The sequence below is a fragment of the Sus scrofa genome, chromosome 1 (genome assembly GCF_000003025.6).
Source record: "Sus scrofa isolate TJ Tabasco breed Duroc chromosome 1, Sscrofa11.1, whole genome shotgun sequence".
Taxonomy (NCBI): Eukaryota; Metazoa; Chordata; class Mammalia; order Artiodactyla; family Suidae; genus Sus; species Sus scrofa.
In genome coordinates, this window is record NC_010443.5 from 130697175 (window position 1) to 130717714 (window position 20540).

At 39.7% G+C, this 20540-nt stretch overlaps 1 protein-coding gene across 1 annotated transcript in view; it reads right to left on the reverse strand.

Annotated features, from left to right (window-relative positions):
* The window catches only part of KNL1 (kinetochore scaffold 1), a 76497-nt gene that overhangs the window by 44682 nt on the left and 11275 nt on the right, over positions 1–20540 (reverse strand). Inside the window, 5 exon segments of the mRNA XM_021097610.1 lie at positions 674–726; positions 4863–4900; positions 8532–8565; positions 8808–8860; positions 15202–15263. Coding sequence (XP_020953269.1) covers positions 674–726; positions 4863–4900; positions 8532–8565; positions 8808–8860; positions 15202–15263 — 240 coding nt within the window.

Here is a 20540-nt window from a genome sequence, read left to right on the forward strand (position 1 = left end):
TAACTGTAAGGACATGATCTAACTCTTTGCTACTCAAAGTATGGTCTGTGGACCAATGCACTAGTATCACCTAGGAGACTGTTAGACGTATAGAACCTCAGGACCTATCCCAGATCTGCTAGATAATCTATATTTTAACAAAATCCTGAGATGATTCATATGCCCATTAAAGTCTGAGAAGTCCTGATAAATTAAATATATTTCCCTATTATTTAAACTAGCAGTGATTTAATTATGCTTAGTTAACTAGAAAGCTGGGTAGTTTTTCTAACCTATGCTGGTCCACATTGGTAAGTAATCCCTAAATCATGTCATTACCTTTAATTTTTTTCTGTCTTAAGTTTTATTTTTTATTTTTTGTCTTTTTTCTTTTGCCTTTTCTAGGGCCACTCCCGCAGCATATTGAGGTTCCCAGGCTAGGGGTCCAATTGGAGCTATAGTTGCCAGCCTACGCCAGAGCCACAGCAATGCAGGATCCGAGCCACGTCTGCGACCTACACCACAGCTCACGGCAACACCGGATCTTTAACCCACTGAACAAGGCCAGGGATCGAACCGAAACCTCATGGTTCTTAGTTGGATTCGTTAACCACTGAGCCATGATGGGAACTCCTGTCTTAAGTTTTAACCATCAAGGAAGATTAAAATATGAAGCACTTGCATGAACTCATACCTCTTTCTGCTGCATCTGGGTCTGAATGGGAGCACAAAGCAATGTATTCATCCCTATTGAGTAAAAAGAAAAACAGTGGGTCAATGACAAAAATATGTATCACCAAGAGCCTGATTTTCCTTTTCTTGGGTGCTTCATCAGTTGTAAGTATTAACTAAAGTTTTTTTAGTTGCTACATCCTTCCTAAGGACTAAGGTATTAAATTTCACTAAGACTTTTAATTGTCCCATTTTAGAAACAGAGAGATCAATGATTACTGTATTTTCTGTGTGACTGAAATATTTTCAGAATGTGGTAGAGATTTTGAAAGGTGAGATTCTAAAGGTGGAAAGTATAAACTACTTATTTTCTTCCTTCACTTTTCCATTTATTTTCTGAACAGAAGTTACATAGTAAAGAGTACCGATAAGATTGAAATGTTAAGACTAAATTTTTGAAGTATCTTTTATACTATGTAAGGACTCTTGATGTTCCCTTTGTAAAATGAGATGTGCATTTTACAAAAATAATTCAAGAGAAAGACAAGAAGATAGATTCAAGAGAAGATGAACCAATGAGGAAGCTACTCTAACTGTACAGATACAACATGTTCAAAGTTTATGTTAACGCAAGAGACAATAAGAATGGAAATAAGAAATTATATTCAAGATACTTTTTCTTTTTTTGGCCACCTCTCGACATATGGAGTTCCTGCACCAGGGATTAGACACAAGCCACAGTTGCAACAACACCAGATCCTTTTAAACCACTGTTCTGGGTCAGGAATTGAACCTGCATCCGGCACTGCAGAGATGCCACTGATCCCGCTGCACCACAGCAGGAACCCAAGACATTTTAGATGTGAAATATAAAGGTTTAGGTGATGGGACTTTGGAAATAAGGAAGGGTCTGAAGATGCTATAATAAAATAAGAAATACATGCAAAATAAAGTTTAAAAGCAAATCTTCAGAGTATTTTAAAGAGTTTATGGAAAACTCAACTGAATATGATGAATTATAGGCTTTGAGTTTTTTTGGCTTTTTAGTGCCGCACCTGTGGCATACAGAGGTTCCCAGGCAAGGGGTTGCTTCGGAGCTATAACTGCCAGCTTACACCACAGTCACAGCAACACAGGATCTGAGATGCGTCTGCAACCTACACCACAGCTTACAGCAACGCCGGATCCTTAACCCACTGAGCAAGACCAGGGATTGAACCTTCAACCTCATGGATGCTAGTCAAATTCATAAACTGCTGAGCCACGACAGGAACTCCCAAATTATAGGCTTTTTATTAAACATCTCCAGAGTTCCTGCTGTGACTCAGAGGGTTAAGAATCTGACATAGCGTCTATAAGGATGCAAGTTCAACACCTGGTCCCACTCAGTGCATTACGGATCTGGCATTGCTGTAAGCTGCAGCATAGGTCACAGGTTTGGCTCAGATCTGGCGCTGCCATGGCCATGGAGCAGGCCAGCAACCCCTAGCCTGGGATCTTCAATACACTGCAGGTATGGCCATAAAAAGAAAATGTCATATTTATAAATCAAGCTTCCCCTCAATTATTTAACAAATATTGATTCAGAATCTGTTATGTGTCCCCAAATTCAACTATATACTAAACCACAAAGAACAAAATTTCTAGACTTAAAAGAGTTCATAGTTTAATAAGAGAGCCAAAAGTAAATACCTAAAATATAGTATAATAAATGCTACAATAGACTGAGAAATAAAAGGGGTGTTGTGCGAGCATAAAACAGAGCGACTAACTCCGTGGTTTTATTTAGCAAAGGCTCAATTTAACCCAATACTACTTAATGTATGATGCCAGTCTGTGAACCACTTATAAGATAAGGAGCTTGAAGCTGATATAAAATTCCTTTCATGGAGTTCCCATGTGGCTCAGTGGTTAACAAATCTGACTAGGAACCATGAGGTTGCGGGTTCGATCCCTAGCCTTGCTCAATGGGTGGAGGATCCGGCATTGCCGTGAGCTATGGTGTAGGTTGCAGACGCGGCTCGGATCCCGAGTTGCTGTGGCTCTGGTGTAGGTGGGCAGCTACAGCTCCGATTAGATCCCTAGCCTGGGAACCTCCATATGCCATGGGAGTGGCCCAAGAAAATGGCAAAAAGACCAAAAAAAAAAAAAAAAAAAAAAAAAAATTCCTTTCATAAGTAAAGTTTTGCTAAAAAAAAAAAAAAAAAAAAAAAAGCCAGCTAACTAAACAGTAGCTTACTGTCTAGTGGATTTACATTCTAGTACAGCTCATTTTCTGTCATGGACCATAAGTTTGTGGACTGGCTACTTTGAATAGCACTAAAGTTAGAAGTGAAAACTGGAGTTCCCGTCGTGGCGCAGTGGTTAAAGAATCCGACTAGGAACCATGAGGTTGCGGGTTCAGTCCTTGGCCTTGCTCAGTGGGTTAACCATCCGGCGTTGCCGTGAGCTGTGGTGTAGGTTGCAGACACGGCTCGGATCCCGCGTTGCTGTGGCTCTGGTGTAGGCCGGTGGCTATAGCTCTGATTCAACCCCTAGCCTGGGAACCTCCATATGCCGCGGGAGCGGCCCAAGAAATAGCAACAACAACAACAACAACAAAAAAAAAAGAAGTGAAAACTAAGTGAAAGATGAGAAGACTGTTAGACAAACTGGATTAGGAAGATCACTTTAGGTAGAGGAAATAGTATTTACAAATGGATACAAGCAGAAGAAAAGTCTACATGGGCATCTGCAAGCAGGTATTCATGGGCTAGAGCACAGGATACTTACATAAGACTAGAGATAAGGCTGGAGAAGAAAACAAGCCAAATTATTAAACGCTTTCTCAGTTTATGCTAATGAGTTTTGGTTTTAACCTGTAAGCAAAAAAGTGTCACTGAAGAACTTTAAGCTGGGAGGTAATATAATCAGATTCAGAAATATGTCAAATACATTAGAAGGATAAGAAACTAAATACAATAGCCCAAGAAAGAAGAGTGAGAACTTGAATTCAAATACTGACAGAAGGAACAGAGAATAAGTAACATAGGTGCAAGATATTTAGGAGACAGAATTGAAACAGAGTAGGGGCAAATGGATAGCAGAAAGAAAAAAAAATTCTTGACTTGAGTTAACGACTGAGCTAGTGGGAGTTCAAGACAGAGGACAAGAGGAACAGCAGGTGTGAGAGAAATATAAGTAAGTTTGTGACATTTTAAGTTACAGATTTTGTATAAATATCAACACTCTTTCCATATATTTTGCTCATGGTTGTCTTACATATCACTTTTCAAGGAATCTAGATGAAGAAAAATATGTATGATAAGAAAATATTCTGATGGCCAACAAACACATGAAAAAATGCTCAACATCGTTGATCATAAGAGAAATGCAAATCAAAACTACCATGAGATACCACCTCACACCAGTCAGAATGGCCATCATTAATAAATCCACAAATAACAAGTGCTGGAGGGGCTGTGGAGAAAAGGGAACCCTCCTGCACTGCTGATGGGAATGTAAACTGGTACAGTCACTATGAAGAACCGTTTGGAGATACCTTAGAAATCTATACATAGAACTTCCATATGACCCCACAATCCCACTCTTGGGCATCTATCCGGACAAAACTCTACTTAAAAGAGACATATGCACCCGCATGTTCATTGCAGCACTATTCACAATAGCCAGGACATGGAAACAACCCAAATGTCCATCGACAGATGACTGGATTCGGAAGATGTGGTATATATACACAATGGAATACTACTCAGCCATAAAAAAGGATGACATCATGCCATTTGCAGCAACATGGATGGAACTAGAGAATCTCATACTGAGTGAAATGAGCCAGAAAGACAAAGACAAATACCATATGATATCACTCATAACTGGAATCTAATATCCAGCACAAATGAACATCTCCTCAGAAAAGAAAATCATGGACTTGGAGAAGAGACTTATGGTTGCCTGATGGGAGGGGGAGGGAGTGGAAGGGATCGGGAGCTTGGGCTTATCAGACACAACCTAGAATAGATTTACAAGGAGATCCTGCTGAATAGCATTGAGAACTATGTCTAGATACTCATGTTGCAACAGAAGAAAGGGTGGGGGAAAAAACTGTAACTGCAATGTATACATCTAAGGATAACCTGACCCCCTTGCTGTACAGTGGGAAAATAAAAAAAAAAAAAAAAAAAAAGAAAAGAAAATATTCTGATCATACTCACCAGTAATTTCACAATGATTTTCTTCTGGGTTGTTATTCCTAAAAATTGAAAAGTAATCTCAAAATCTCTAATTTGGATAATTATCAAGAATCACAACAGCTAAAAGTGTAGGGAAGGTTTTCACAGGGTGACTGGTAGACAACTCCAAAAATATCTTTAAAAAAAAGACTCATCTAGGAGTTTCCATTGTGGCTCAGGAGGTTAAGGACCTGGTATTCTCTCTGTGAGGATGTGGGTTTGATCCCTGGCCTTGCTCAGTGGGTTAAGGATGAGGCATTGCTCCGAGCTGTGGTGTAGGTCACAGATGTGACTCAGATCCTATGTTGCTGTGGCTGTGGTGTAGGCCTTAGCTGCAGCTCTGATTCAGCCCCTGGCCCAGGAACTCCCACAGGCAGAAAAAGACTCATCTAATACTAACAGAAAAAAAATTACAAAACAATTAAAGGACCTTACCATTAAATTTTTTCAGAAATCAAAGTTGCAAGAATATTATAAAAAATGCCTAATACACATCCTGTTTATTGTCTTAAAATGGCCTATTAAGCAACTCATTTTCTAGAAATTTAGCTTTTAAAAAAAGGTAAGTAAAAGGAAACAACCTAAATATCCATCAATGGGGAGCTGACTAAATTGCTGGTGCAGACAAACAACAGATTGTAATAGACTGAGGACAGATCTGTATGTAACAACATTAACAAAGTGGTGTTGCCACAGCTGAGGTGCAGGCTGCAATTGCAGTGTAGGTTCGATCCCTGGCCAGGGAATTTCAACATGCCAGAGCTATAGCCAAAAAAAAAAAAAAAAAGGCTAAAGATAAATATGCACTTGGATAGGCATTCCTGTCGTGGAGCAGCAGAAGCATTTCAAATCTGACTAGGAACCATGAGGTTTGATCCCTGGCCTCGCTCAGTGGGGCTGAAGATCTGACATTGCCGTGAGCTGTGGTGTAGGTCGAAGACTCGGCTCGGATCCTGAGTTGCTGTGGCTGTGGCATAGGCCAGCAGCTGTAGCTCCAATTGGACCCCTAGCCTGGGAACCTCCATATGTCACGGGTGCAGCCCTAAAATGCAAAATAAATAAATAAAGACATAAAAAAATATACACTTGGATATACGTAAAAGCTATAATCCAATATAAACTAAAAATTAAGTGGAAAAAAGATAAACATGCACTTGGATATACAAACAAAATTTCTGCGTAGTTTCTGTCATAGCTCAGTGCAAACGAATCTGACTAGCATCCATGAGGATGCAGGTTCCATCTCTGGTCTCACTCATGGGGTTAAGGATCCAGCATTGCCATGAGCTTTAGTGTAGGTCGAAGACGTGGCTCAGATCTGGTGGCTGCTGTGCCTGTGGAGTAGGCTGATGGCTAAAGCACCGATTTGACCCCTAGCCTAAGAATCTCCATATGTCACAGGTGCAGCCCAAAAAAAGCAAAAAAAAAAGAAATCTGCAGGGACATCCAAGATACAGCAGTGGCTATCTATGAGGAGCCTAAGCAATATGACTTAGAGATCCTTCTGTATCAGCATATGAAGAGCATCTTTTTTTTTTTTTTTTTCAGCTCAAAACTAGTCAATAAGATGGAAAAATTGTTATTTATTTAACCAGTCCCTTACTGATGGGCCTTTAGAATCTTTCACATCTTTTACTATTAAAATAAACATTGCAGTGAATAACTTTATTTTTTTATTTTTTTTGTCTTTTTGCTATTTCTTGGGCCGCTCCCACGGCATATGGAGGTTCCCAGGCTAGGGGTTGAATCAGAGCTATAGCCACCGGCCTACACCAGAGCCACAGCAACGCGGGATCCGAGCCGTGTCTGCAACCTACACCACAGCTCACGGCAACGCCGGATGGTTAACCCACTGAGCAAGGCCAAGGACTGAACCTGCAACCTCATGGTTCCTAGTCAGATTCTTTAACCACTGCGCCACGACGGGAACTCCTGCAGTGAATAACTTTATATACTCATCATTTAAAACACTTACGAGCATATTGGTAGGATAAATTCTGAGACATGACATTGCTAAGCCAAAGGGTATGTGCATTTAAAACTTTGAATGATACTGCCAACTGCTTTCTACAATTTATACCCACTAATTGCCAAACGCCTTCTATAATTTATACCTATATTCTTAACTGATTAGACAAAAAATTATATCTGAATATACTTAAGTTTGTATTTTCCTTATGATGAAGAAACTTGCTAAAAAAATTATTATACTGTATTTACAATGTTCTCTCAATTTCTGCTGTACAGCAAAGTGACCCAATTATATGTGTGTGTTTATATATATATATACACATTCTTTTTTTCACATAAGCATCTTTTCATTTGTACAAGCCCTACTGCTATTTAATTTTTGTATTAACTTTATAATAAGAAAAAACTAATTCAATGAGAAAAATATGAAGACTTGGTATTTATCATTTTGTACTACCTGATGCATTTATTTATTTATTTGTTTTTGTTTTGTTTTGTTTTGTTTTGTTTTAGGGTCACACATGTGGCATATGGAAGTTCCCAGACTAGGGGTCAAATCACAGCTGCATCTGCAACCTACACCCCAAATCACAGCAGCACCAGATCATTAACCTACTGAGCAGGACCAGGGATTAAACCCAAATTCTCATGGATACTAGTTGGGTTTGCTACCCCTGAGCCACAACAGGGGCACCTAATGTATTTAAGGATTTACATGTGAAAGTAGAGTAATTCATCACTCTTAAAAGAATATACTGAATAATACACATACTTATCAGCTATAGCAGTATATTAAACTACACAAAGAATTTGCTTTCTTTTTTTGTGTGTGTGTATGTCTTTTTGCCTTTTCTTGGGCCGCTCCCGCGGCATATGGAGGTTCCCAGGCTAGGGGTCGAATCGGAGCTGTAGCCACCAGCCTATGCCAGAGTCACAGCAACGCAGGATCCGAGCCATGTCTGCGACCTACACCACAGCTCATGGCAACGCCGGATCGTTAACCCACTGAGCAAGGGCAGGGATCGAACCTGCAACCTCATAGTTCCTAGTCGGATTCGTTAACCACTGCACCACGATGGGAACTCCAGAATTTGCTTTCTGAATTAATCCTAAGTCTCCCACATAAAGGAGATGAAAATAAAAAATAAAAATAATATAACCTTAAAAAACACTTCAAAAAGAGGAATACATAATTTCTTTCTTTTTTTTTTTTTTTTTGCTGTGCCTACAGCATGCAGAAATTTCCAGGCCAGGGATCAAACCTATGCCAGAGCAGTGACCCAAATCATTGTAGTGACAATGCCAGATCCTTAACCCACTAGACCACAAGAGAACTCTGGAACGTACAATATTTTTTTTTTTTTTTTGTCTTTTGTTGTTGTTGTTGCTATTTCTTGGGCCGCTCCCACGGCATATGGAGGTTCCCAGGCTAGGGGTCTAATCAGAGCTGTAGCCACCAGCCTACGCCAGAGCCACAGCAACTCGGGATCGGAGCCACGTCTGCAACCTACACCACAGCTCACAGCAACGCCGGATCGTTAACCCACTGAGCAAGGGCAGGGACCGAACCCGCAACCTCATGGTTCTTAGTCGGATTCGTTAACCACTGCGCCACGACAGGAACTCCCAAGGAACGTACAATTTTTAAAGAATAATTTGTATCACATTTTTCTTACTTACTGTATAATTAGAATATTTCCTCCTGTTTCTGTTTCTACAAATAAAGAAAAGATTAAAGGTTTTCAATAACACACCAATAGAGCATTAGAAAAATTCCTTAAAGACATTAACAACAATAAAGGAAATCACTAACCATGTACCTTACTTTCTGGCCTCCATGGCTCAAGTTACACTTTTTTAAGCAATAAGATGGATATTAAGTTATACCAATTATCTGCTTAGCCACTCATGATTATGCAGAAAACAGATTTAGCAGGATTATAGTAACAAACTTACCTGCAATTTCTGACTTTTTCACCATTTTCATGTGAGATTCTGTCTGGAAAACCCTAGAAAAAAATAGATTACTAAAGGAGTTCTTGCTGTGGCACAGTGGGTTAAGACTCCGACTACAGTGGCTCAGGTCTCTGCAGAGACATGGGTTCAATCCCCAGCCCAATGCAGTGGGTTAAAGAGCCAGTGGTGCCACAGCCATGGCTTAGGTGGCAGCTGCAGCTCAGATTCAATCCCTGGCCCAGGAACTTCCATATGCTGCAGGTATAACCAAAAAAGAAAAAAAGGGGGTGGGGGTGGAGGCAGATCTAAATAGACATTTCTCCAAAGAAGAAACAGATAGGAGGTCCTGTCATGGCTCAGTGGTTAATGAATCCAACGAGGAACCATGAGGTTTAGGATTCGATCCCTGGCCTTGCTCAGTGGGTTAAGGATCTGGCATTGCCATGAGTGTGATGTAGGTTGCAGACATGGCTCAGATCTTGCATTGCTGTGGCTCTGGCGTAGGCCAGCAGCTGTAGCTCTGATTAGACCCCTAGACTGGGAACCTCTATATACGGCAGGTGAGGCTCTAGAAAAAGACAAAAATAAAAAATAAAAAAAAGGAGAAATAGGTAGCCAAAAGGCACATGGAAAGATGCTCAACATCACTAATTATTAGAGAAGTGCAAATCAAAACTATAAGAGGTATCAGCTCATACTGGTCAGCATGGCCACTATCAAAAAGTCCACCAATGATAAATGTTGGGAGAGAGTTTGGAGATAAAGGAACCCTCTTATGCTGTGGTTAGAATATAATAAAGCCACTATGGAAAACAGTATGGAACTTCCTTAAAAAACTATAATCAGAATTACTATATGACCATGCAATCCCACTCCTGGGCATATATTCAAAGAAAACCTTATTTTGAAAAGTTGCATGTAACCCAATGTTCACTGCAGCACTATTTACAACAGCCAAGACGTGGAAGCAACCTAAATGTCCACTGACAGATAAATGGATAAAGAAGATGTGGTACATATATACAATGGAATACTACTCAGCCATAAGAAAGGATAAAATAATGCCATTTGCAGCAACATGGTGGCTAGAGATTATCATACTAAGTGAAGTAAGCCAAAGACAAACATCATACATTTGGAATCTCAAAAAAGTGATACAAATGAACTTATATACAAAACACAAATAGACCCACAGACACAGAAAACAAAAAAAAATTTTAAAGGCTATTGAGAGAGTTTCCATCCTGGCTCAGCGGAAATGAATCTGACTAGCATCCATGAGGATGCAGGTTCGATCCCTGGCCTCACTCAGTGGGTTAAGGACCCATCGAAGCTGTGAGCTGTGGTATAGGTCACAGACTTGGCTTGGATCTGAAATTGCTGTGGCTGTGGTATAGCCCAGCGGCTACAGCTCCAATTGGACCCCCAGCCTGAGATACTCTATGTTGCAGGTGTGGCCCTACAAATACAAAAAAAAATTTTTTTTAATTAAAAATTTAAAAATTAAAAAGTAAAAGTCTTCACAGCTAAAAAGTTATCTATGAACAAACAAGAGAAAAGCAAAGATAATTATAAAGTTATCCAACATATTAAGTTTCACAGCAAAAAAGTATTAAAACTAAAAAAGGTTGCTACGACACAATAAGAGGGAAGTTACCAATGAAAACTAATAATAACCCAAATTACATGTAAAGAAAAAACACAGAGGAAAAAAAAAAACGAAAGCAATATAAAGAAGGAAATGTGGAAATACATATATAGATGACTTAAGATCTAAATTTTAGAACACTACATATTAGGTAGGCAAAGAGGAAATTACAAATGTATACAATTTAATTAAAAAACATACTCAAAAAGACCAAAAAAAAAGAGTTCCTGTCGTGGCTCATTGGTTAACGAATCTGACTAGGAACCATGAGGTTGTGGGTTCAATCCCTAACCTCCCTCAGTGGGTTAAGCATCCAGCGTTGCTGTGAGCTGTGGTGTGGGTTGCAGATGCGGCTCGGATCCCGAGTTGCTGTGGCTCTGGCGTAGGCTGGCGTCTACAGCTCTGATTAGACCCCTAGCCTGGGAACCTCTATATGCCACGGGAACAGCCCTAGAAAAGGCAAAAAGACAAAAAAAAAAAAAAAAAAAAAAAGCTAGGGAGCTCCTGTTGTGGCTCAGCAGTAATGAACCTAAGGATGTATCCATGAGGATGCATGCTTGATCCCTGGCCCTGCTCAGCGGGTTAAGGATCCGGTGTTGCCATGAACTGTGGTGTAGGTGCAGACAAGGCTCAGATACAGTGGCATTGCTGTGGCTGTGGTGTAGGCCAGCAGCTGCAGCTCTGATTTGACCCCTGGGAACCTCCATGTGCTGAAGAGCAAAAAATAATAATAATACTAAATTTAAAAAATAAAAAGCATATTTAGGAAACATATGAAGACAACTAATGGAAAGGGCAAAATAATTCTTTCATTTTTCTGTAAATTTATCTTTATTATGGTTGTTCCTTATATTCTCACTTTTTTTTTTTTTTTGGCTTTTTTTCTAGAGCCGCATTCGTGGCACATGAAGTTCCCAGGCTAGGGGTCAAATCGGAGCTGCAACTGCCAGCCTACACCACAGCCATAGCAATGCAGGATCCAAGCTACGTCTGCAACTTAAACCACAGCTCGAAGCAACCCTGGATCCCTGACCCACTGAGGATGGTCAGGTATTGAACCGGCATCCTTGTGGATACTAGTCAGATTTGTTTCCGCTGCAGCACAATGGGAACTCCCTTTGCACTCTAATTTTTTTTTTTTTCATCCTACACAGTATTTACAATGTAAGGAAAGCATACAAAGGTATAATCTGTTACAAAAATTATTTATGAACTTAGAAGGACTTATGCTTTAATAACCCAAAATTTAAAGGGTTCGACCACACAAAAACTTTAAAATATTTTCTTCCATATTGCCTAGGTAGATGAGAAAATTTTTTAAAAAAATTCAAAATGAGAAGAAAAAAGCATACATGAAAAAAATACAGAAAAATAGTGATGACGGAGTACAAATTAAAATGACTAAGTCAAGGAACATTAATCAGCCATTAAAAAGAATGAAATACCCGCAGTTTTAGCAATTACCATGCTAAGTGAGGTCAGCCATACAATGAGACACCAACACCAAATGCTTTCACTGACATGTGGAATCTGAAAAAAGGACAGACTGAACTTTGCAGAACAGATGCTGACTCACAGACATTGAAAACCTTATGGTCTCGGAGGAGACAGTTTGGGGATGGGGGGATGTACTTGGGTTGTGGGATGGAAATCCTGTGAAATTAGATTGTTATGATCATTATTATACAACTACAGATGTGATAAATTCATTTGAGTAATAAATAAATTTTTAAAAAATTTAAAAATACAATGACTAAATAAAAAATCAATTAAGTCAGCTAAAAATAAGTGCTAAAATCTAATCTTTATATAGTGTCTTAGGAAAAAAGGTACATTAGTAGAAGTACTAAAACCAATAACAAAAATGTAATAATGACTACATAACTACCACTTTTTTTTTTTTTTTTTTAAGACTGCACATACAGGATCTGAGTCTTGTCTGTGTCCTACACCACAGCTCAAGACAACAGCAGATCCTTAACTCACTGAGTGAGCCCTGGGATCAAACCCGAGTCCTCATGGATACTAGCTGGGTTCATTACCACTGAGCCACAACAAGAACTCCACAACTACGTCTTTTAAGCCTGGCTATTCTACTTTGGGGAATATAACCTAAAAAAAGTAACTCAAAAGAAAAAAATAATTTTTTTTTTTTTTTGTCTTTTTAGGGCCACACTTGTGGTATATGGAAGTTCCCAGGCTAGGAGTTCTATTGGAGCTGTAGCTCCAGCCTACACCAGAGCCACAGCTACTCCAGATCAGAGCCGTGTCTGTGACCTACACTATAGCTCAAGGCAATGCCAGATACTTAACCCACTGAACAAGGCCAGGGATCAAACCCAAGTCCTCATGGATGCTAGTCAGGTTCGTTAACCACTGAGCCAAGACAGGAATTCCTGAAAAAAAAAAAATTTACATAAAAATATCTAACACACCACAGGAAATAATCAAATCTTAACAAAAATTAAAAATTGTTATTTTTACCTTAACATTATTTCTAAAGCAAGCATATTTAAGAAAAGTCAGTCTGAAACAAATGGGAGAACAAATGAGTTATGACATCAAACCTCTGCCACACCTGTTCAAGGAGTACACAGAAACATTCAAGGCTTGCAATAGGTGTATGGATATACTGTGGAGATGGACTCATTAGGTTTCATAGCATGGTGCCATTAAACATTCTGAATCATTCGAGTAACTAATGGTTCAGATTCCATGATCAGAAAGCCATATTTACATTATAGTTTGTTTGTTTGTTTGTTTGTTTGTTTTTTTGCCATTTCTAGGGCCGCTCCTGCAGCATATGGAGGTTCCCAGGCTAGGGGTCGAATTGGAGCTGCAGCCACCAGCCTACGCCAGAGCCACAGCAACATGGGATCCGAGCTGCGTCTGCAACCTGCACCACAGCTCACGGCAATGCCGGATCCCCAACCCACTGAGTAAGGCCAGGGATCGAACCTGCAACCTCATGGTTCCTAGTCGGATTCGTTAACCACTGAGCCACGACAGGAACTCCTATAATTACTTCTTCAGTAAAAATGCTTATAAGGAATGCCTTGATCTTATAAGGAATGTCTTTTGATTTGCTCTTATTCATTTGATTTTTTTCTCACAAAATATTTAGTAGCAGCATTCTTATTTACACACAAATCTCTAGTGAACCTGTTTAGTTTTAAAGCCTATCTCTAAGAGATCAACCCATTTCTTGGAGGTCCCATTGTGGCTCTGCAGGTTAAAGACCAGACACTGTCTCTAAAGGATGCACATTCCATGCTTGGCCTCACTGAGTGGGTTAAGGATCCAACAGGGCCACAAGCTTCAGCACAGGTTGCAGATGTGGCTCAGAACCTGCACTGCTATGGCTTCAGTGTAGGCTGGCCACTGCAGCTCCTTTTCGACCCCTAACCCAGGAACTTTCATATGCTACAGATGTGGCCCTAAAAAGAAAAATAGTAATAATAATTTAAAAAACTACATATAGAACAATCATATGATCCAGCAATCCCACTCCTTAGCACATACCTGGACTATAATTCTATAATTCTTTTTTTTTGGCTACACCCACAGCATGTGGAGTTCCCCAGCCAGAGGTTGAACCCATGCTGCAAATGAGACCTGTGCCATAGCTGTAGCAACACTGGATCCTTAATGTGCTATGCCATGAAAGAACTTGCTATACAATTCTTTATTTTTATTTTTAGGGCCACACCTGCGGCATATGGAGTTCCCAGGCTAGGGGTCCAAACAGAGCCACAGCTGCCAGCCACAGCCACATGGGACCTGAGCCAAGTCTGTGACCTACACCACAGCTCAAGGCAACACAGGATCCGTAACCCACTAAGTGAGGCCAGGGATCGAACCTGCAACCTCATGGTTCCTAGTCAGATTTGTTTCCACTGTGCCACGATAGGAATGCCTCTTTATTTATTTATTTTTAATTAATAATATTTTTTTTGACAATTCTTAATTTAGCATCCTTCAGTAATGTTTTATTTTTTATACACTATTAATTAATTTACAGCAATAAAATATAACACAATGGAAAAAAGAATATTTCTCTGGTTATTATTTTTATATAGAAAATAAATTAATTTCCACATATTAATTGTGTATCTTACTACTTACTGTTAATAGAGCTATTTCAATTGATACTCTAGGAATTCCCTAATATTTAATCATTCAATCTGCAAAGGTAATAGATTTATCCCCATCTTTCCAATTTTTATAACTCCATTTTCTCTGTCTAGTATTTTTGTTGGTTAGCACTTCCAATAAGATAAGTAACAGCTGTCATGATTTTATAGGGGATGCTTTCCATGTTTCTCTTTTCAGTATAATGCTAAATAAAAGCCTTTTTTTTTTTTTTGTCTTTTTCTTGAGCCGCTCCCTCGGCATATGGAGGTTCCCAGGCTAGGGGTCGAATTGGAGCTGTAGTCACCAGTCTACACACCAGAACAACAGCAACGCGAAATCCGAGCCGCATCTGCAACCTACACCACAGCTCACGGCAACGCCAGATCCTTTTACCCACTGAGCAAGGGCAGGGATCGAACCCACAGCCTCATGGCTCCTAGTCGGATTCGTTAACCACTGCGCCACGACGGGAACTCCAATAAAAGCCTTTTAAACAATAATTTTCTAATGTTTATCTAATAGAAACACAAATTATCTAAATCAGTTAGTACCAGCATATTTGGTATAACATAAAAAAAATTATCTGTAACATTATTTCTCATTTCAACTTACTTTATAGTATCTGCAAAGCTGACTCGACGAGAATTTTTCTTATTTCTGAAAGCATTGGATTCCTAAGGGCAGAGAACAGACGGTATGATTCTTAATGAAACCAGTCTCCAGAGTACTACAGACAGAGATCAGGTCTTATTCTAATTATTATGTTATTAATTTTGATAATTAATTTTATTCTCAAAAAAACTCCATTATAGAAGCACTTAACATGAATATGATTTTCAGTGTGAATGATAATAAGCCCACTGACACAAACAACATATATTTAAGGAAGGTGATGACTATCTTTATTTTTTCTTTTTGGCCGCCCACAGGCATATGGAGTTCCTACGCCAGGGATCAAATCCAAGCCTCAATTTCAACCTAAGCCACAGCTGTGGCAACGCTGTATCCTTAACCCACTGTGTGGGGCCAAGAATTGAACCTGCATCCCAGAGCTCCCAAGATGCCACTGATATTATTGGACCACATCTGGAACTCGGAATTACTGTCTTTTTACTTACCTTTTCTCTCCTCTTTAAATGACTGGTTACTTTGCTATAAAATAGAAGAAAGACTGGAGACAAAACAAGCAATATATTACCTAATATGGTAAACTTACTACACTATTTTTAAGATTAAAAAAATTTTTAGGAGTTTCTGTTGTGGCTCAGCGGGTTATGAACCTAACTAGCGTCCATGAGGATGCAGGTTCGATCACTGGCCTCACTCTGTCAGTTAAGGATCCAGCACTGCCCTGAGCTCTGGCGTAGGTCACAGACATGGCTCGGATCTGGGGTTGCTGTGGCTGTGGCCTAGACTGGCAGCTGCAGCTCAGATTCAACCCCTAGCCCAGAAACTTCCATATGCTGAGGTTGCACCTATAATTAAAAAAAAAAATTATATTGTGGTAAAACACAATTAATATGAAATTTGCCATCTTAACCATGGTTTTTTGGTAGTATTTTTACTTTTTCTATTGTAGTTGATTTACAATGTCCTATCAATTTCTGCTGTACAGCAAACTGACCCAATCATACATTAACCACATTTTAAGTTTATTTATTTTTTATTTTTTGGCCACATCCAAAGCATGTGGAAGTTCCCAGGTCAGGAACTGAACCCATGCCACAGCAGTGATCCAGGCCACCATAGTGACAACATCAGACCCTTAACCTGATGCATCAAAAAGAAATTCCGTTAACTATATTTTAAATTTAAAATTTTTATTTTATTAGGGTAAGAACACTTAACAAGATCTACCCTCTTAGGAGTTCCCTCTGTGGTGCCGTGAGATAAAGATCTGGCATTGCTACAGCTACAGCATAGGTCACAGCTGTAGCTTGTATCTGATCCCTGGCCAGAGAACTTCCATACACCATGGGTACAGTCAAAAAAGAGAAGCCAGAAAAAAAAAAAAAAAAAAAAACCTACCCCACTTAACATATTTTTAAGTGTACAATATTGTTAACTATAGGAACAATGTTGTATAGCAGATCTCTAGAACTTATTCATCCTGCACAGGTGAATCTTTGTACCTGTTGATGAACAACTCCCCATTTTTCCCTCCTCTCTGCCCCTGGCAAACACTATTCTCCTTACTTTCTTTTCTTTTTCTTTTTTTGTCTTTTTAGGGCCACACCCATGGCACTTGCTATTTTCTGTTTTTTTGGTTTTTTTTAATAGTCCATCCTAATGGATACAAGTCGCTATCTCACTATGGTTTTGACTTGCGTTTCTGCAATGATTAGTGATGCATCTTTTCCTTATAATATGCTATTTTTATTTTCCCTCATCTTAACAAGGAAAAACTTTTTTTTTTTTTTTTTTTAGGGCTGCACCTTTGGCATATGGAAGTTCCCAGGCTATGAGTTGAATTGGAGCTGCAGCTGCTGGCCTACACCACAGCCACAAAGGATCTAAGCTGCATCTGCAAACTACACCGCAGCTCACGGCAACACTGGATCCTTAACCCACTTAGCAATGCCAGGGATCAAATACCTATACGAATTGGATTCACAACTGCTGAGCCAATATGGAAGCTCCACAAACATTTTTATTCACATAGATATTAAATACAAAAAGCAAAAGATGAGGAATCCCTCCATGGCCCAGTGGCTTAAGAATCCGACTGCAAGGGCTTGGGGTGCTGCAGAGATGGAGGTTTGATCCCCAGCCAGGTGCAGTGGGTTAAAGGATCTGACATTGCTGCACCTGCAGCAGAGGTTACCACTATGGCTTAGATTCAATCCCTGGCCTGGGAACTCCTATATGCCTCAGGTACGGCCATAAAAATTTTAGCCCCCCCCCAAAAAAAATCCATAGGGAATTTTACAGTGTTAGTTTGGGATAACTAAGCATAAGTTTTATCATAACAAAGAATCAGGAATGTTCATCATCTCTGTTAAGATCCTGGCAGACAATACAGGCAGCATTAAACCTAATAATAATAGGCTGAAATTTGTGTGGTATATTGGAAAAGAGCACTGAGTTTGAAATTAGGAGATTAGAGCTTCAATTTAAAGTCTGCACTAACTAGCTACGTGAGCTTAGACAAAATATGTAACCTCTCTGGACCTCATATCTCTCTTCTATATAATGAAGGAATTAGTTCCAAAATTACTATTGAGATTCTGTTAGTTTTAAAGCTCTATGGAGTTCCCGTGGTGGCTCAGTGGTTAACAAACCCGACTAGCATCCATGAGGACACAGGGTCAATCCCTGGCCTCACTCAGTGGATTAAGGATCCGGTATTGTCGTAAGCTGTGGTGTAGGTTGCAGACATGGCTGAGATCTGGTGTTGCTGTGGCTGTGGTGTAGACCGGCACCTGTAGCTCTGATTGGACCCCTAGCCTGGGAACCTCTATATGCTATGGGTGCAGCCCTAAAAAAAAAAAAAAAAAAAAAAAGGAATCAATTAAATAAGCCAGTATACAGAAATAAAAGGGGGAAAATAAGTCTATTGTAAAAGCAACTATGAACACAAGGAACAGCAAAAGGTCAAACATGAAGAATGAAGATGTTTAAAAAGGACTTCAAAATCATAAAATATGGGGAAGGAAAGAAAATCTAGACTCTTTTTTTTAAGATTAAAAAAAGCCTATATGACTATCAGGCTAAAGCAAGCAGATATAGGAAAGCATTAACATACAGGGCAACCACAAATCAAAACAAAATATTACATCCACAAAATCTAAAAAGGACACAAGCATAAAACAAAATCATCCAACCAAAAAAAGGAGAAACACAGAATCAACTGGAAAACAAGGTTTAAAATGGCAATAAATATATATTTATCAATAATTACCTTAAATGTCAATAGACTGATCCAATCAAAAGACATACAATGGAGTTCCTGTCGCAGCCCAGTGGTTAACGAATCTGACAAGGAACCATGAGGTTGCGGGTTCGATCCCTGGCCTCACTCAGTGGGTTAAGGATCCGGCATTCCCATGAGCTGTGGTGTAGGTCGCAGACATGGCTCGGATCCCACATTGCTGTGGCGTAGGCCGGCAGCTACAGCTCTGATTCGACCCCTAGCCTGGGAACATCCATATGCTGCTACAGCGGCCCAAGAAATGGCAAAAAGACAAAAACAAACAAACAAACAAATAAACAAAAAACAGACATACAGTGACAGACTGGATAAAAAAAAAAAAAGCCTACAATATGATGTCTACAAGAGATGTAACTTAGGGCAAAGGATACATAAACTGCAAGTGAGAGGATGGGAAAAGGTATTTCATGCAAATGGAAAAGACAGCAAGGCAGGAGTTGCAATACTCATATCAGACAAAATAGACTTTAAAACTAAGGCCATAAAGAAAGACAAAGAAGGACACTATTTAATGAGAAAAGGATCCATTAAAGAAGAGGATATTATAATCATCAATACATATGTCCCTAATATAGGAGCACTCAGATACATACAACAACTACTAACAGACATAAAAGGAGAAATTTATGGGAATACAATAACAGTGAGAGATTTTAACACCCCATTCACATCAATGGCAAAATCCTCTAGATGGAAGATCAATAAGGCAACAGAAATCCTAAATGACACAACAGAAAAGTTAGACTTAATGGAATTTTTAGGACATTACATCCAAAAAAATCAGAATATACCTTCTTTTCAAGTGCACATGGAACATTCTCAAGGACTGACCACATACTGACGCACAAAACTAACCTAAACAAATTTAAGAGTACGGAAATTATTTCAAGTATCTTCTCTAACCACAATGGCATGAAACTAGAAATCAACCACAAGAAAAGAAATGAGAAGAAAAAAAAAAAAAAAGGAGTTCCAGTCGTGGCGCAGTGGTTAACGAATCCTACTAGGAACCATGAGGTTGCGGGTTCAATCCCTGCCCTTGCTCAGTGGGTTAACGATCTGGTGTTGCTGTGAGCTGTGGTGTAGGTTACAGACGCGGCTCGGATCTGGTGTTGCTGTGCCTGTGGCAAAGGCTGGCGGCTACAGCTCCAATTCAACTCCTAGCCTGGGAACCTCCATATGCCGCTGAAAGTGGCCCTAGAAAAGGCAAAAAGACAAAAAATAAATAAATTAATTAAAAAAAAAGAAATGAGAAAAAACTGACTACATGGAGACTTAAGGACATGCTACTAAAAAAACAATGAGTCAACTTGGAAATCAATGAGAAATTAAAAAATACCTCAAGACAGGAGTTCCCACTGTGGCACAGCAGAAACAAATCCGAAGAGGAACCATGAGGTTATGAGTCTGATCCCTGGCCTTGCTCAGTGGGTTAAGGATCTGGTGTTGCCATGAGCCTCTGGTATACGTCACAGACGCAGCTTGGATTCTGCATTGCTGTGGCTGTAGCTGTGGCTGTGGCCAGCAGTTGTAGCTCCAAATGGACCCCTAGCCTGGGAACCTCCATATGCCACAGGAGATGCCCTAAAAAAAAAAAGGAGTTCCCGTCGTGGTGCAGTGGTTAACGAATCCGACTAGGAACCATGAGGTTGCAGGTTCGGTCCCTGCCCTTGCTCAGTGGGTTAATCCGGCATTGCCGTGAGCTGTGGTGTAGGTTGCAGATGTGGCTCGGATCCCGCATTGCTGTGGCTCTGGCATAGGCCGGTGGCTACAGCTCCAATTAGACCCCTAGCCTGGGAACCTCCATATGCCATGGGAGTGGCCCAAGAAATAGCAAAAAGACAAAAATAAATAAATAAATAAATCAGTGCACTCACTAAAAAACAAAAAAACAAAAAAAAACTCAAGACAAATGATAATGAAAACACACCCATTCAAAATCTATGGGATGCCACAAAAGCAATGCTTAGTGGGAAGTTCATAGCAATGGAGGCCTTCCTCAAAAAAGAAGAAAAATCTC